The sequence below is a fragment of the Lactuca sativa genome, chromosome 8 (genome assembly GCF_002870075.4).
Source record: "Lactuca sativa cultivar Salinas chromosome 8, Lsat_Salinas_v11, whole genome shotgun sequence".
In the NCBI taxonomy this organism is placed as follows: domain Eukaryota; kingdom Viridiplantae; phylum Streptophyta; class Magnoliopsida; order Asterales; family Asteraceae; genus Lactuca; species Lactuca sativa.
The window spans coordinates 197,658,260-197,676,565 of NC_056630.2; the positions used below are offsets into that span (position 1 = coordinate 197,658,260).

Genomic DNA, 18,306 nt, shown 5'->3' on the forward strand with positions numbered 1-18,306 from the left:
TTTTTAAATAAAAACATTGCCTAAAAGAATACATCTAAAAAATGATATGAGTTTTTAGTATAATTATCGCTTCCAATATTGGAATCCACTTTTAACGGCAATGAATTCTGACGCGTTAGATTTATTCTTTAATGATTATTTATTTAATTTTTTTCAAGTATTGAAATGTTTGTATGTATATGTGTGATTTAAAAAAATTGTATATAAATAGTTGTATATATATTGGGATACTTGTTTTTCATACCTCATGGTGCACTGCGATAAGATTAGGGATGAGCAAATGGACCGGGGAACCGGCCGGAACCGGTACCGGAACCGGAACCCGATGAAACCGGTCGGGCCGGGACCGGGACGTTATTTTTGTAGATTTTTGGAACCGGGAACCGGTAAGTATCGGAACCGATATAACCGGAACCGGTAGAACCGGCAAAAACCGGTAGAATCGGCAAAAACCGGAACCGTATGATGCTATTTTTCAAGGACCGGTTCCAACATTTGAAGACACGACAAGAACCGGTAGGAACCGGGAACCGGTAGAACCGGACCGATAGAACCGCCGGGCCGGTTCGGTTCTTGATTTTGGCCGAAGCCGGTTCCCGGTTCCGGTCCGGTTCGGGCCGGTTCCGGCCGGTTCGGTCCTTTTGCTCATCCCTAGATAAGATCATTCAAGTCACAAATTAAGAGCCTCTTCACGAGTAAAATTGTGGTTGGGCATAACGTCGACGTTGGGCATCTCGTCTACCCCGTGACCCCATCTAGACTTCATGCTCGAACAATTTTTCACTTAGATAAACTTCAAGGAAGGATATTTGATTGTAGAATCCCCATAGTAGAAGCTCTTTAGTTGGGGCAAAAATATGGGTAAGTCTAGGGAACTCAATGTTTGCATCATGTATGCCCACTTCGATTTCAATATCCTCTGTTTGCTCAATGTCACTAATAGTTGTTTGCTCATCTCCAGCAGAAATCACTACCATCAAACTGTCACAACTTAAAATCTTTATACGTCTCAGATTGGAAAGCCCTTGTGCTACAGTTAACGGGAATACCGTCAACAAGGAACCACAATATGAAATTTCAATGTCTTGTAGATTACGCAAGCTTATATATTGAAATGAACAATCAAAAAGAAGCTTCAGGTTCTTAAGGTAATACAGGCGGATTTGTTCCACTTGGGAGAAAAACTTTTCCTTTGTTGTTTTCCTTTAACCAAGCATCAGGTCATTGGATGAAACAAAAGTTTGTGTTGCATCCTCATCCTCATCCGTTTTCTTCACCAAACATGAGACATTGTGAGAACTATACAATTTAATAGACTTTAACTTATCAATACTCTCTCCATAAAGGTCTGGTATGATGTTATCCAAATCTTTTATGTAGTCTAGTTCTATACCATCACTTACCTGAAATAGTTTCTTGATTGGCATCTTGAATGGGAATTTAGCCCTTGCAATGCATAGTCGACGTTTTAAATCTGATTTTGATCGATCAAAATCTGATTTAAAACGCCGACTATGCATTGCAAGGACTAACTTCCCATTCAAGATGCCAATCAAGAAACTGTTTTAGGTAAGTGATAGTATAGAACTAGATCAAAAATCAGATTGCAAAAGGAATCTCTCCGTATCAATAGAAATAAATTAAAAAAAGAATTTTTGCAACATTTCGAAGTGGATACCTTCAGGAAAAAGATGACAACATTTCGTATCAATAGATTTTATCACGAGTAATTTTGAGTCGATAATATCTTATATTCTTGAAACGGAGATATAATAATTGTTGTTTACAAGTCAGATGTCCATTGATAATACGTAAACGAATCAGTAACTTGATGATATAAAACGTATTGGTGTGTATGATTTGATAAGTAAATAGTACAAGCATATAAGTAAAAGTTTATTTGTTCCTTTTTTTCTAACGGGAAAAGTGATATCTTTTGGCCCCTCGATAATTTGATGTCGACATCTGAAGTGTTTGGTCAAGCCTAGACTGAATTGATGTGTTCGATTGGTAGTCTGATTTCAGTCGTCATAAATCAAAAATTGGGAAACAAAATCTTGGACTATGGGATTGATTATAATCTATGTCTCATGTCTGTTCGATATCTTGTAGAACGAAGGAATATTTGATCACTTATATTAGGACACGTAACTGACTGGGTCAGAGTTCGACAACGGCTTTTGAAAGCTACAATTTGCTGATCAGTTTAGAAGTTGTACTAATAGATATAGTTATTAGAATTATCCAAGTGGGAGACTATTGGATTATGTGTCTAAGTCATTAACTATAATTTGTATAAACTTGAATTGATGGTAGCACGGTCCTTTTGGGTAGCCCTCAAACCTAGCAATCGAATATGATAACTTTTACAAAGAGAGATTAATTTATTAATTTATTATATGGTTAATAAATTAATTAGAAATCAAAATAAATGATGTGTTAATATATTATAAGAATAATATATTAATTAGAAATTGTAATATTTAATAAATACTTAATCAGAAATTAATTTTGGGATTAATTGGATTAATTAAAAGTAGGATTAAAGGTGACAATGTTCAATAGTTGAGCATTGAGGAATTCTAGAACCTCCCATAAGGGGGCGAATTCTAGAATCCCTTCTAGGGTTTCCTTAAGCTTTAAGGGTGCCTTGGATGCCTTAGGGAGGAAGTAAAGGGATTAGGGTTATCTTGGAGATATCTGTCTTATCCAATACCTTCTTATCACCTATATAAACCCCCTCGGGGTTGAATTTCGTCCAAGCCTTCATTCCTAAGAGGAATTTCGATTTCTGCATCTCTTATCCACTCCTTCTTCAAGCTCCTTGGTTGCTAGGGTTTGTGAGTGAACCATTAGATGCGCGACACTGGTGGTGCTTGCTACCAAGAGATTAACAAGAAAGTTTCTTTTTTATTCTCTACAATAACAATCAAGGTATGTTTCTCCTAACCCTAATTAGTATAATTTTGAAAATATGCTAGGTATCCTAGATTTTCTTATTTGTTGTTCAAAGTTGTATGTTCAGTTAGAGTAAACATAGATCAAGAATTAGGGTTGCATGCACACACATGATTTTATATGTTCTGCATAATACCCATTAATAACAGCTTTCAGGCGAGACTTCATTCATATGAAATTTGACAGGAGCATCGAGGGAGATGGGATCTAAACTAACATATTCATTATTGGCTTGAGCTTTCAATTCGTACATCTTCTCTCTATACCACTTGTCAGGAGTTGTGGGTCGATCCAACGAAAAAACCCATAATTTATGTCTTCATCATTGTAGTTAGTATGGTCAAGAAACCTCCGACCAAGATTCTTTAATGTCCATGTCGTGCACATTCTAACCAGATCTCCATATCCGCACAGTCTCACGTTACTGTTTGAAGAAGATGACATCGATTTACCCTAATTTGTCTCTTCAACTTGTGGGTTTGCGAATATAGGAGTTGGAAGGCCCGCTTTATGCCACGGAATTCAATATGGCATTATAATAAAAAATACTTTACAAAAAAATTATTCTTAACAAAATTCGTAACAAAAGTTGCAACGGATATTGGTTCCATAGTCAAACTTCCACAAGTTTTATCGTTGGTGCAAATTTTCATAGTTAAATGCTTATGAATTTGAACTCCTTAGCAAATTTGCTTTGAAATTTAATTTCGTAACAAAATTAGGAGTTTATTCCCATAGCAAAACAAGCAACGGAAATAAAATCTCGTTAGCATAATTCTATAGGTAAATAGCTATGAATGCCACTTCCATAGCAAATCAACTATGAAATTTTATTCCGTTGAAAAATTTCGCTACAGATTAACCACAAAATTTAATTTTTCATAATTACAACTTGAAAGTATTTTTGTAAAAATTTTTGTTGCAAATTTGCTACAAATGGTTTTTCCATAGAAATATTGGTAGCTATATACCAACAAATTTCTAGTCAATAATAGTTTCCGTAGCAATTCCTATGGTTGCTATGGAAAATTCATTCCATAGAAAATGCGGTAGCAAATTAGCTACAAAATGACATTCTATAGTATGATCTGTTGCAAAATAACAATGAAAAGACACTCCATAGCTGTTTCGGCTTTTTTCTTGTAGTGATATTAGAGAAGATTTGATGCCAAAGTTTATATCGAGAGTTCGAGACCCATCTACATTCAGTTTGAGGGAACACACAAGATTATGTGTAGAAGGAATGGTAGAGGAAGGTGAAGATGATCGGTAGACTCGAGAGCATGAGAGTAGATTACTATGGATATTGAGCAACCAATTAAGGAGAGCAAAACCGTGAGGAAGCAAAAGGTATGAATTGTAGAAGCGAGCCAGGAGGGTTTGATGAAGGTCAAAGGAGAATGAGGATGGATCTTAAAAAAAAAAAAAAAAAAAAAAAAAAAAAAAAAAAAAAAAAAAAAAAAAAACTTGAGATGTCGTATGTGATGGGTGAAAATCTTAACTCGATCGTGAAAAAATCATCAATGAGTTAGGTGTGTATTGTCGATGGTTATAATACAATAAGTTACAAAAGAGATCCCTATGTTATAGAGGAAGTATAAATATAAACTATACTCTTATATAAAATATTGTTAGAAGCAGGGTCGGTCCTCAAAAATTAAATATTTTCAAAGGTACAAGATGAATAAGAAAAAGTGGCGCTTATTTTTTTTTATAATTTTTTATTTTTAAATAAATATATATAAAGAAAAAAATAGACCCTATGCAGCTATCCACTTTGCTCCCCCTCAATGTCCCCATGGTTAGAAGCAAAAATAGTTAGATTTAACACATTAAAATTATTGGCAATACTCTTCCATTCCGAAGGGTTGTAATGTTTCTTTTTTTACTGTGAACCCGAAAGTTAGAGACCCGAAAACAACCTTGGATTTTAGACCTATTAGTCTCATTGGATGCCAATATAAAATTATTGGTAAAATATTGGCTAATAGGTTAGTGGAGGTGATTGACAGTCTTGTTAGTTCGGAGCAGTCAGCCTTAATTAAAGGCAGACATATTCTTGATGGTCCATTTCTCCTCAATGAGGTGGTGGCTTGTAGTAAGGCTTATGGAAATCCATTAATGATGTTTAAGGTGGACTTTCAGAAGGCTTATGATTCTCTTTCTTGGGAGTATCTTCGTGAGATTACGCAGATTATGGGATTTGTTTCTCGATGGTTGGTTGGATCTTAGAGATGTTGAGATCTGCTAGAGCATCAGTTTTAGTTAATGGTTCTCCTACTGGCGAGTTTCAGATTCACTGAGGTTTGAGGCAGGGAGATCCCCTCTCTCCATTTTTATTTATTTTGGCCATGTATGGTCTTCATGTGGCTTTATCTAGAGCTCGGGAGGCTAATATCTTTACTGGGATTTCAATCTATGGGACTGAGTTGTCACATCTTCTTTATGCTGATGATGTCATGATTTTAGCTGATTGGGATCCTGAGAATGCAAACTGTATTATACGTATCCTCAGATGTTTTTACATGGCTTCGGGTCTTAGAATCAATTTACACAGTTGGGGTTCTCTATAATCAGGTTGTTGAAATGGCAAATATGATTGGTTGTAATCCAGTTGTGCCTCCTTTCATTCATCTAGGTATCCCGATTGGTCAGAATATGTCCCGGATTACTGTTTGGAATCCTTTGTTGGATCGGTTTTGAAGTAGATTATCGGCGTGGAAGACTAAGAATCTCTCCATTGGTGGTTGTCTTACTTTGGTCAAATGGGTACTCTCGGAAGTTATTTGATGTCGATGTTCGTGACTCCTATTTATGTTATTTCCTCTTTGGAGGCTTTGAGGGAAATTTTTTTCTGGGGTGCAGACTTAGATGATAGACGTTTGCATTGGGTTCAATGGGATAGAGTCCTTGCGTCTAGAGGAGAGGGTGGGTTAAGTGTCGGTAGTTTGTTCTCTTATAATAGAGCTATGGTTTTTCGGTGGTGGTGGCGATTTTATCATTTCCCTAATTTATTATGGGTTTGTTTGATCAAATCTATTTATGGTACAGATGGTGGTTTTAGATATTTGATACCTAAAAGATCTTATTCTGGTCCTTGGAATGGTATTATTCGTATGATGGGTCTGCTTCGGGATAAAGGTCTTGATCTTCAGTCTATGTGTCCTTTTAGAGTCGGAGATGGGCGACTTACGTCGTTTTGGCATGATGTGTGGTTGGGAGATTCGCCCCTATCACTTATTTTCCATAGAATCTATGCCCTTGATAACCATCATTATTGTACAGTTAGAGACCAGGTTGACATTGGTTGGGAGTTAGAGAATTTTAGACGTGCCCCTAGAGGTGGTGTCGAGCAGACGCAATGGGATAATGTTATTTCCATGATGCAGGATCTTCACTTGGAGTCACGTCCGGATAGATTGGGTTGGATCCTTTATGTCACAGATAGTTTTTCGGTTTCTTCTTCTAGATCTTTTCTAGATGGCGGTATGGTGTTTTCAGGAGGGGAAGAGACTCGATGGAATAATTGGATTCCCATCAAAATTAATATTCTTATTTGGAGAATTCGGTTACATAGTATCCCCACTAGAGAGAGACTTTCTTAAAGAGGAATCACGGTGGACTCCATCTTGTGTCCTGTGTGTAATCGTCATGTTGAGACAGTTGACCATATTTTTTTTCTAGATGTAGTGAGTTGATTGACATATGGTCGCGTATTGCTATTTGGTAGGGTGTTCAGACTCCAGCTCAGATTACAGTGCAATCTCTTCTTTCTTGGTCAGATTCGATTCCTTTAAGGGATGGTCAACAGAAGGTCTTTCAAGCGGTGATTTTTACTTCTTTTTGGTATTTGTGGAATTTCCGTAATAATTTGGTTTTCGGCAAGATTCTTCCTAGGAAATCGAACATTTTTTATGATATTGTTCATAGGGCATTTTTTTTCGATTTCTAATAGGTGTAGGAAAGCAAAGTTTGGACGGTCTTTTTGGTTGTATAATCCAACTTTGCTCCTTTATTTATGTAATTGTTCTTTTCTAACTTCTTGCTAGTTTTTATATAATATTTCCACCGTTCAAAAAAAAAAAACATTAAACTAAACTGATAGCGATAAAACACAGAAAAATAGTTACTTCACTCCAAAATTTGAAATGATTCTCCAAAATGCTTTCTTCCACACAAAATGATTATTTGGAAACACAATAACTTAATATTTTTTACATCATTCATATCATTCCTAAATAAAATACACACAACAACCTCGTTCATAATAGTAATTTTTATAAAATATCATTAAAATTACCAATTATTTCATAGCTCACTGCGATTCAAATCAAAATCCACACCGAAGAACAACTCCATCCCTACAGTTAAAAGATAAGAAATGAAGTTAAGAATCTATATATAATATAATAAACATATGTAACATGAAAAAAATAAAAATAAAAACAAAACAAAAAAATAATACATTAAAAACAAAATATTTTTTTGGGTTAAAATCTAGATTTGAATCGTGTAACAAATCAAAAAATAATTTATATGTTTTCTTGGTTCAACTAATTAAATTAAGGGGTTGGCTAAAAAGACACCCTATTTTACAATTTAGAAAACCCTAATTAATGTTTGAAATATTTTTATCGGTTGAAATTGAATTGTTTTCCGAAAAAGATGATTACAAATAGTTGATTATAGGTTATTTTTTATGGAAATGATTATAGGGTGTCTAAAGGGTGTCTTAGAAATAGCATCTTAAACTAAAATTAAAAAAAAAAAATTTACATTAATTGAGATTTTTTTGAGTAGCATAGCCTACCCTAGACTCCAACACATCTATCATGTCATATGCCAACCTATTAATTCTTCATTTTAAATTTTAAATTTTAATTTTCTCATTCTAATTACATTAAATTAATAATTGATTTCTTCATTTCAAATTTCAAATTTTAAATTTCACACTCTAATTATATTAAATTAATAACAAAAGAATAAAAGAAATAAAATTAATATATATTATAAGATGATATAGTTTATTTATTTATTTAAATCAACGATTATAATTTTATATAACTAAAAAAATATCTTTTAATTAATAATTTATATAAAATAACTTACTTGAAATAATTGATTAATAATTTTCAGTTTTTGCTATAAAATTTAATTAATTTTATAATTGTAATTCTCACGGATTATAAACTAGTTACTAATAAAAACTAGAAAAGGATAATAAGTGAATATGATATGAAACAAAGAAACAATCACACATTTTTATTATATATACTTTTATGCTAAATTGCACATAGTATTGGAAACATATAATTTTACTAATATTTTACAATTGTTTCAATCATGTACTAGAAATCAATCGGTAAGAAAAAACATTTCACTCATGTATTTTAACGGATTACGTGTAATCTGTTTAGATAGTGACCGAAAATGTATGTTTGGTAGTGTTAGCCAATGTTATATGAATTCATAATGCAAAACACTTGAATATGTTATGTGCATTCCATTGTAAATATATAATTTACTAGTATTCTACAAAACTTTGTCCTTAAAAAAAAATGGAGTTTAATGACCCTACCGAGGAAATGTTTTCTTCTTGCACCAACACATTCTTTATTACTTTTATCTAGCAAAATAATTTAAAGAAAAATAAAGAATTGAGTTAAGTTCATTAAAAAACTAGTAGATATCGTTTAAAGTCTGATATAACTATATAATTTTAAAATGATAGTAATTTATGGATTACGTTTAATAGAAAATCATTATTAATAATTAACAAATAAATCAATTGAGAAATTTAGAAATCATAACATCAGCAGCCAAAGAAAAGGTATAGATTTATACATTGGACAGGCGTATACAAAGATCATACCAAAAAAAATAAATAAATAAATAAAATAAAAAATAAAAAACTTGCTTCCTTACATGTGAATTTGAGTTAATTCACCTACGATCATTAGCAAATATATTTACGTAAAATGTTGATATCATCAAAAAAATCAAGTGAATCTACGTAAATTTATATTTTATTTAGTTAGATTCACATGTGAAAGCAAAATTTTATTCGAATTCACATATAAATTTGATATATCTATTTTAGCGATTATTTACATATATATTATTAATTTATGTCTATCATAAAATTGTGAATGTGGACCAACAAATTGATATATTTTAATGATTTTTATATGCAAAGATCATGTGAATTTTAAGATTTTTATACACAATAACCGTAGGTGAATTTATTCAAATCCACATGTAGATGATCCAAAATTGTTGGAAATGTAGCGTTCAAACATTCATATGTGGTTTTTTTTATTTTATAAAAATTCAAAACAGTTAATGATTCACATTAAAATCTCAACATTAATTTTGAAAAAAAAAAAGAATTCGGTTTTTTCTATTGATATGAATTTTATTTAAAAATTACCAAAAATTATGAATTTTAATATATTTATTTATTTTTTCAATAAAAGATAAACTTTGAATTCTCAAAAATTAAAAAAAAAAAATGAAATGAATGTTTTTTGAATATATATATATATATATATATATATATATATATATATATATATATATATATATATATATATATATATATATATATATATATATATATATATATATATATATATATATATATATATATATATATATATATATATATATATATATATATATATATATATATATATATATATATATACTTGTCTTTTCATACCTCATGCCTCATGGTGCACTGCGATAAGATCATTAAAGTAACAATTCACCCTCTATAGGTAACAATTCGCACTCTATAGGTAACAATTTACCCTCTTTAGGAGTAAAATTGTGGTTGGGCGTATCGTCGACATTGAGCATATCGTCGACCCCGTGACCCCATGTAGACTTCATGCTCGGACAATTTTTCACCTGGATAAACTTCAAGGAAGGATATTTGATTGTAGAATCCCCAGAGTAGAAGCTCTTTAATTGGGGCAAATTTGTAAGGTCGATACGGGCAAGCCAACGGAACTCAATATTTGCATCATGTATGCCCACTTCGATTTCAATATCCTCTGTTTGCTCAATGTCACTAACAGTTGTTTGCTCATCTCCACCAGAAATCACTACCACCAAACTGCTACAATCCCAAATCTGTATACGTCTCAGATTGTAAAGCCCTTGTGCTACACTCAAGGGGAACACCGTCAACAAGGAAGAACAACTTGAAATTGTAATGTCTTGTAGATTACGCAAGCTTATATATTGAAATGAACAATCAAAAAGAAGCTTTAGGTTCTTAAGGTCATGCAGGCGGATTTGTTCCACTTGGGAGAAAAGCTTTTCCTTTGTTGCATCCTCATCCTCAATCGTTGTCTTCACCAAGCATGAAACATTTTCAGAACTATACAATTCAATAGCCTTTAACTTATCACTAGTATTTTCTACATAAAGGTCTGGTATGATGTTATCCAAATCTTGTATATAGTCTAGTTCTATACCATCACTTTCCTGAAATAGTTTCTTGATTGACATCTTGAATGGGAATTTAGACCTTGCAATGCGTAGTCGACGTTTTAAATGTGATTTTGATCGATCAAAATCAGATTGCAAAAGGAATCTCTCTGTATCAATATCAATAAATTGAAAAAAGAATTCTTGCAACTTTTCGAAGTAGGTACCTTCAGGAAAAAGATGACAAGCATTTGAATTCGTTGAAAAATGCAGAGCTCTGAAGAATTTCAATTTCCTTATTTCCATAAGACAAAGGCGAGACACTGCGTTCTCTTCATCTGTTCCAATATACAACTCTTCCAAGCAAGTGAGCTTTGATATGACGCCAGGTGTTACATCAGATAAATAGTAACATTCGCCCGCATCCAATAGCCTTAAGTTGATCAACTGACCGATCTCTTTAGGAATCACTTTAATTCCGGTCCCTCTAACCTTCAGAATTTCAAGGCCTTTTAGCTCCCCAAGTATTGAAATTTCATCGAGAGATTCATTGCCACTTAGATCGAGTGTGATGAGTTTTGTGAGCAGCTTCAGTGATTTTGGTAGGGATATGATCTCATTTAAAGACATATCTAAAACTTTAACTTCTTTCATGCCTTCAAAGAAATCATCAGGAATAATGGAAAGATAATTGCTTCGTATAAGGAAAGTATCAAGGTGTGGGAAATGAAGCTGATGATCTGGAAGCTTACGAATTCTATTATTCATGAGTGAGATCTTGGTGTACTTGTCTGAGGTTCTGTTTCTTGGTTGCCATTCTGTCAAATTTTTTCCAGCCTCCACTAAAAACTTATCCTTCTCTTCGCCTTGAGAAGAAGAAGTTATGAACAAAGCCACACCACGAACAACATCATGCATTTTTACTTTGTCCCCCTCAGATAATAACAAGGAAGAGGATGTGAGGATGTCAACTGCCGTTTGGGCACTTTCTTGTGCATCGTTAATGCTATCCGGATCATTAAATTTCTGCAGAGCCACCCCATATTCTGCTAAGCGTAACATATCTATGATTCCATCTTCCTTGAACAAACTACACATTAAGAAGCACCATTTAGCTACTTCGCTTCCAAGTAAGTCATAGCTCAGCTTCAACTTAGTAAATGCTTGGCGTATCTCTGGATCGATATCTACAGGTGCATTCTTTTGTAGTTGTTTAAGTGCTGCCTCCCATCTATCAATTGGTTTACTTTTTAAAGCATTTCCCACGGCTTCAATGAGAAGTGGCAATCCACCACATTCTTTAGACACATCATTTGCAATTTTCTCCAGTCTATCTTGGTTTGCTATCTTTTCATCACCCACAACACGTTTGAAAAGGATCCACGCTTCTGTCGGTATCAAAATGTTTACAGGTATTTTCTTATCAACGTTCATCGCTTCATATACGTTTATTTTTCTAGACGTCAACAAAATCTTGCAATTCATGTGGTCTTTCCCACATGGTATGCCAAGATCTGAGAGGACCGGTGGTTCCCATATGTCATCTAAAATGATTAGAATCTTCTCCCCATTGATTATCCGTTTTGCAGCTACTTCAACATTTTCTTTAATCTCTTTAACGTTTACAGTCTGTGAGACAGTTATAAACACAATGTCTGCAAATAGATTCTTCATTTTTACAGCAACTTCCTTGGCTAATGTAGTTTTCCCTACACCTCCTGATCCATAAATTCCAACAATTTGATTGCTCTCATCTTTGATAGCTTGAATGGTATCCCTCAACGCCAACTTGTGGGAATCAATACCATCAAGATTCTTTGGTTGGTAGAGGTCTACCAATCCTGGGGTGCGAGTGGGAATGGAGAGACACTTTTCATGAGATTCACCAGCATTTTGTAGATCCAGAAGAGAAGCGGTCTTGTTTTTCGCCATCTTACTGTAATGGGAGAGGGTGCACAAATTGACACAAGGTTGTAAGTTGAAGCATGTCTTCTTGGCGTTGGCTTCTTCTTCAAGAAATAATTCCACCTTGGATATTTCATCGCCTGCCTTGTTCATCCAGTTTTTCACTTCCTCACCATTTACGAGAGCTTCTCCTTTTTCTTTAGCTGCCTTGATTAGTTGTGGAATCCTTTCCCTCGTATCCTTGAGCTTTTGAGTTTCACTTTTCAACTTTTCAACATTTTTAGTGCGATTTCGGACGTAATCAATCTCCCGTTTAGCCGCACTAAACAACAAGTCCACTATTTTTCCAACGACAGTACTAGTGACCGGGTCCGCCATTCTAGCTAGGTTACTTTTCTATTCTGATCATGGTTTGGATGGCAAAGTAGTTGACAATATATCAGATCTTCAAACAATAAACTTGTATGCAATAGACAACCAAGTCTGAATATTGAATACAGTAATTTCCAATTGCAAAGAAAGGAAGATGCATGTAGTCTTTCTTTAGATATGAAAAAAAGATTATGATGAGCCAAATACCGAAGGCTTTGCAGATTATGAACTGCAGAAAAAGGAAAGAGAAGAGTTTTTCTTTGGATAACAAAAGAAAATTATGATGATGCAAGAATGGAAAATGGTAGCAGAGTGAAGAAGAGACGTTAAGATAAGAGTGAATATTGTACATAAAATGAAGACCAGAGTGGGGATTTTAATTGTACCCAAAATTTGTTATGATGCCCTATTTAACATTACAAGGGTTGACCATTTTAAAGTGTATATTTGTGACATTTTTATTGTCTTTTTTTATTTTAATACAAACTGTATTTGTTTTTTTTAATTTTTTATGTACCAAAAATGATGAAATAAAAAATGCTACACAAATAAATTAAATAAAAATTAAAAATATTAACAAGATTTATTATATTATCAAAAACAGTTTTATATTTAGAGGATGAGTTTTTTATAACTCAACATAAATAATAACAACAATTTTTATGTGGTGTATTTAGTCAAATAATATATCCAGTTGAATACAACGTTTTGATCGGTAGTTATGTCAACCTGACAAAACTAAAGGTATTAGATATAATTTATGTAAATAAAGTTTAAGATAATCATCACCATGAAAGTTGACCATAACAACAAATGAACCATATGAGATGTCTTATGGCCCATGTCAAACCAAAAGTATGTCTACAAACATTTTTTCCTTAAAAATAAACATTTACAACATTCTTGTAAAAAACCACTATCCGATGTAATCAACCAATATCGAGCTGCAAAACCTCATCCAGAAAAATAACTATTTTATATTGAAAAAGATCAAAATGGTAGATAATTAGAAATTATACAAGAATATGCCTAACATTATTTATGTTAAAAAAAGGGATTAGAATAATAACAAATATGTTAAATAAAGGATAATAAATATAGAATTTATTTATATATATGAGATGAATTATTTATTTTTAAAATAAACCAAGATATGTTCAATTTTTACTTCGACGTTAAAACGAAATAACATATTAAGTTATAAAATTGTGAAAAACATAAAATGAAATAAAATGAAATTGTAAACATGGATTTAAAAATTGGATTATTTTAACAAAGTGAAAAAACAAAAATAATATATAAGTAAAAAACCATACACGTAATATTAGTTGAGATATAGAGCGTGTTTGACAAAAAGTAGTTGTTAGCGGGAAGTGGATAGCGAGTAGCCGGTAGCGTGTAGCGGATAGCTGGAAGCGTGAAGCTATAACTTTTATTTATTATATGAGTGTTCGGCAAAAGTAGTTGGATATAAGATTACATAAAAGGACAATTGATTAAAAATAAAGAAATATATAAATATATTTTTAAGAGTAATTATGAAAATTGATTTCAAAAGCTCATTAGCGTTTTGTTAAACGCTACATGAATTAGATTTTAGATTTGAAGTGTTTTGTTTAAACTAAAAGCTAAACGTTCGTACTTCCAAACGAAATTTTTTGTTTAAACTAGAGCGTTTAGTCAAAATCTAAAAGATAAAACCTCTGACCTTTCAAACGCTTCCAAAAGCTCCGTCTCGAACACACCCATATTTGATTGTTTAATGCTTTTAGTTGTTTTCGTATGAAAGATTGTATTAGTAATAATAATTTAATATTTAAAAAATTAAAAAGAGAAAAACAGGAAATAATATATAAGTAAAGACCATAAATGTATCTTAAATTTATTTTATGGTTTGAACTGTTTGGTAGGTAATCATTGGGTCCACTATAAGATTAAATGGTGTGTTTAGGCTAACAAAAGAAGACGAAGACAAAAGTGATTATACATAAAATAATACCGTCGATAATTATTATTCACAAGTTGGTATCATTGACCACGAATTTGTTCGCCCACCATGTTCGGATACAATTTTTTTTATAGACCATGCATTTAATTATAAATTTGGACCATCATTATATATTTTAAATTTTCATTATAAAAATGGTAAGTTAGTAAATCAACCGCAATAAGTGGAGGCTTGATAGGTACATATCCTTAAATTTGGTCAAACATAAACAAAGCTCAAAATTTGTTTAGGTACATTTTTTATAGATCATACACTTAATTATAAATTTAGCCGGTCATTATATAATTTAAAATTTCATCATAAAAATTGTAAGTTATTAGATCAACCGCTATAGATGGAGGCTTGATAGGTATCCCTAAATTTGGTCAAACACAACCGGAGCTCAAAAAATGTTTAGGTACATTTTGTATAGATCAGGCACTTAATTACAAATTTGGACGGTCATTATATATTTCAAAATTTCATTATAAAAATTGTAAGTTATTAAATCAACCGCTATAGGTGGAGGCATGATAGGTATTCTCAAATTTGGTCAAACACAATCAGAGCTCAAAAAATGTTTAGGTACATTTTTTATAGATCACACACTTAATTACAAATTTGGACGGTCATTATATATTATAAAACTAGGTGTGAGACCCGTATATTACACGGGTTGATTAAAAAAGTTAAATATAAGGTATAGACATTAAGTATTTTCTAAATTAAAATTTTGAAATAAATATAAATAAAATGATGAATAAGTAATTCAATCTATAATAATAAAAAATCATTATCATGTTTTAAATAATCATGTTGAATATGAATATGTAAAAATTAAGTATTTTTTAAAGTAAACTACAAGGACCATTTATATATGTTGTCTTAATTAATCTAAACTAATAAAACTAGTTAATATAAATTCATAAATGAAATTCATTGATATATTAATAGAAATAAGAATTCACAAATTGAAGGTTTACTATATACATTAATTCACATTAATTAGTATGAGGTGACATTTAATAGGTGGAAATTAAATAAAAATGAAAAAAATATAAAAATGACAAATGGAAAATAAATAATTCAAAAACTCTTAGAAAATAACATGTGTCAAATTCAATGAGAACATGATATTTGTCAAAATTATCTTTATTTATTAGGGTAGATTTCATTATAAAAATTTTAAATTATTAAATCAACCCCTATAGGTGGAGGCTTGATAGGTATCCTAAAATTTGGTCAAACACAAATAAAGCTCAAAAAAGGTTTAGGTACCGGAGTATATATATATATATATATATATATATATATATATATATATATATATATATATATATATATATATATATATATATATATATATATATATATATATATATATATATATTAGGTTATAACTCGTATATTACACGGATCACAATTTAAAATAAGCGACTTGTTATAACACTAGATTATGACCCGCGTAAACTGGGCCGGTCCTGAAAAATGAAATATTCTTAAAGGCCCGGGACGAACAATGAAAAAAGGGCCCTTATCTTTATTATAATTTTGTATTTTTAAATAAAAATATATAATAAAAAAAATTAGGCCCTATGCAGGTGCCCACTTTGCCCCCTCCTCTAAGCCCCCCATGCACGTAAAACGCGGGGAACGTATAAAAAAATACATATAAAGTTATAAAAAAATTGGCACATTAATAATAATAATAATAATAAGAAAGATAAAGTCCAATACATACCAAACACAATACAAGATTGTTTTGATGAAAATTATTTGACCAATAATCAAATATCTAAAATGAAAATACTTGTTCTTTGTGATTAGCACAAAGGGTAAAAATGTAATTTTGCAATTAACCTTAAATTATTTGGAGAAAACACAATAATTGCTTCAAGAAAAGAGCTGCAGTAATAGAACCACCCTGACGACCACCGGTGTTGACCATATCAGCCACTCCAGATTTCATGGATTCCCAATAACTTTTCTCCATTGGCAACCTCCAAAGCTCTTCTCCAGCAACTTCCGAGGCCACAACCACCTCCTTTGACAACTCATTACCCGGTGTGAAAATGTATGTTTTATTATTTAAGCAAAATATCAATAATGACTTTTTTTATATATCATTTTTTATCCCAAATTATATTATCAATGTATTCATGTATCCGTGCAATTGAGGACCCAAGAGCAACCACACAAGCTCAAGTCAAAGTTACCAAAACAACAATATGAGGAAATTATGGAATATGCCATGTCACCAATGTACTTTTCATTGCTTTGTATATTTTAGCATTCGACTTTCATTTTTTACTATTACAACATTGTAATTGCATATTTTTTTCTTATTAAAACATTGTATTTTGAAAATTTTACCAAATTCTAGCATTATACTTTACAAAAAATCTTATTAGGATATTATACTTTGAAAAATGTACCCAATTTTAACCAAATAAAAGATGTAACTGTCTACTCCTAGCATACACTAAAGCATCAGCAAGTGTAAGTTCGCCTTCAACATCAGTGTTGTTAACCTACATTAACATGAAAGATTCAATAAAAATTTTCAATTATATATACAAGATGGGAATTTCAAACTTCATAATTGTATTATAATTTGTTATGATTTATCAAATTTCATTATTTTTTTTTTGTAAATGCGTACCACAATTGTCTTTCCATTTGAGGTTTTCAATATATCTCCAGGCTTCATACCAGTTCCACTTATCATGTTCTCACAAGCTGCTACAATAAAATGAACCTTTAATACCATAATTTATAAGCCAAGTTAAATATCACATGTATAAAAAGTTGTTATTACTTTTTTACTTAAAGGATTCACATTAAGACACTTCATTCAATCCAAAAAAAAAACTTTGTGTATACATTATACAAGACTTACTATTTACCATTCAACACTTTATCCATACAAAAATTAATGGGAAAAGAAAGAAGAAACTTGTCCTTATCAGGTAAGTTTTTTTTTATAGATTTTCCTATTAACTCCTATCTTTTTTATATATTTTCCTTAGAACATATCATCTCACCTGATAAGGATATTCGTCTAACTTAGGCATGAGCAAACGGACCGAACCGGTCGGAACCGTCCCGACCCGGCCCGAACCGAGAACCGGCTTCGACCAAAATCAAGAACCGAACCGGCCCGGCGGTTCTACTGGTTCCGATTCCACTGGTTCCGGGTCCGGTTTTTGCCAGGTTTTTGCTTTTTGAACAGGTTTGATTTGACACGTTTTTTTGCGGGGCTTGTAACTCATTCAATTTTTCACGAAATCAAGTGTTTTTATAGTCTAAACTTAACTACAAAAGCTAAAGTACGTGTAGGAAATAGATTCAGGTCAAAAAAAACTAAATTGTAGGAAATAGATTCAGGTCAAAAAAACTAAAATTGAGTGAGTTGTGGACATTTGAACAACAAAGTCAGATTACGTTTAATTGCTTTAACATAAAAAAATTCTGATTTGACACCCTTCCCTACAGGGCTTGTAACTTTTTCAATTTTTAACCAAATCAAACATTTTTATAGTCTAAAATTAACTAAAAATCCTAATCTACATGTAGGAAAAAGATTCAGGTCAAAAAAAGTTAAATTGAGTGAGTTATGCATATTTAAACAACAAAGTCAGATTACA

At 31.8% G+C, this 18,306-nt stretch overlaps 1 protein-coding gene and 1 pseudogene across 1 annotated transcript; both read right to left on the reverse strand.

The window, feature by feature from the left end:
• Positions 1–7,100: 7,100 nt before the first annotated feature.
• Positions 7,101–13,034, reverse strand: LOC111896216 (disease resistance protein At4g27190). The gene is made up of 2 exons (XM_023892230.3): positions 9,680–13,034; positions 7,101–7,319 (listed from the first exon to the last, which is right to left on the reverse strand). Exon 1 carries the CDS (start codon positions 12,676–12,678, stop codon positions 9,712–9,714), a length of 2,967 nt encoding a protein of 988 aa, XP_023747998.1. The 5' UTR covers positions 12,679–13,034; the 3' UTR covers positions 7,101–7,319; positions 9,680–9,711.
• A 3,486-nt stretch (positions 13,035–16,520) lies between these two features.
• On the reverse strand, positions 16,521–17,733 carry LOC111896181 (leucine aminopeptidase 2, chloroplastic-like; annotated as a pseudogene).
• Between the last annotated feature and the right edge of the window lie 573 nt (positions 17,734–18,306).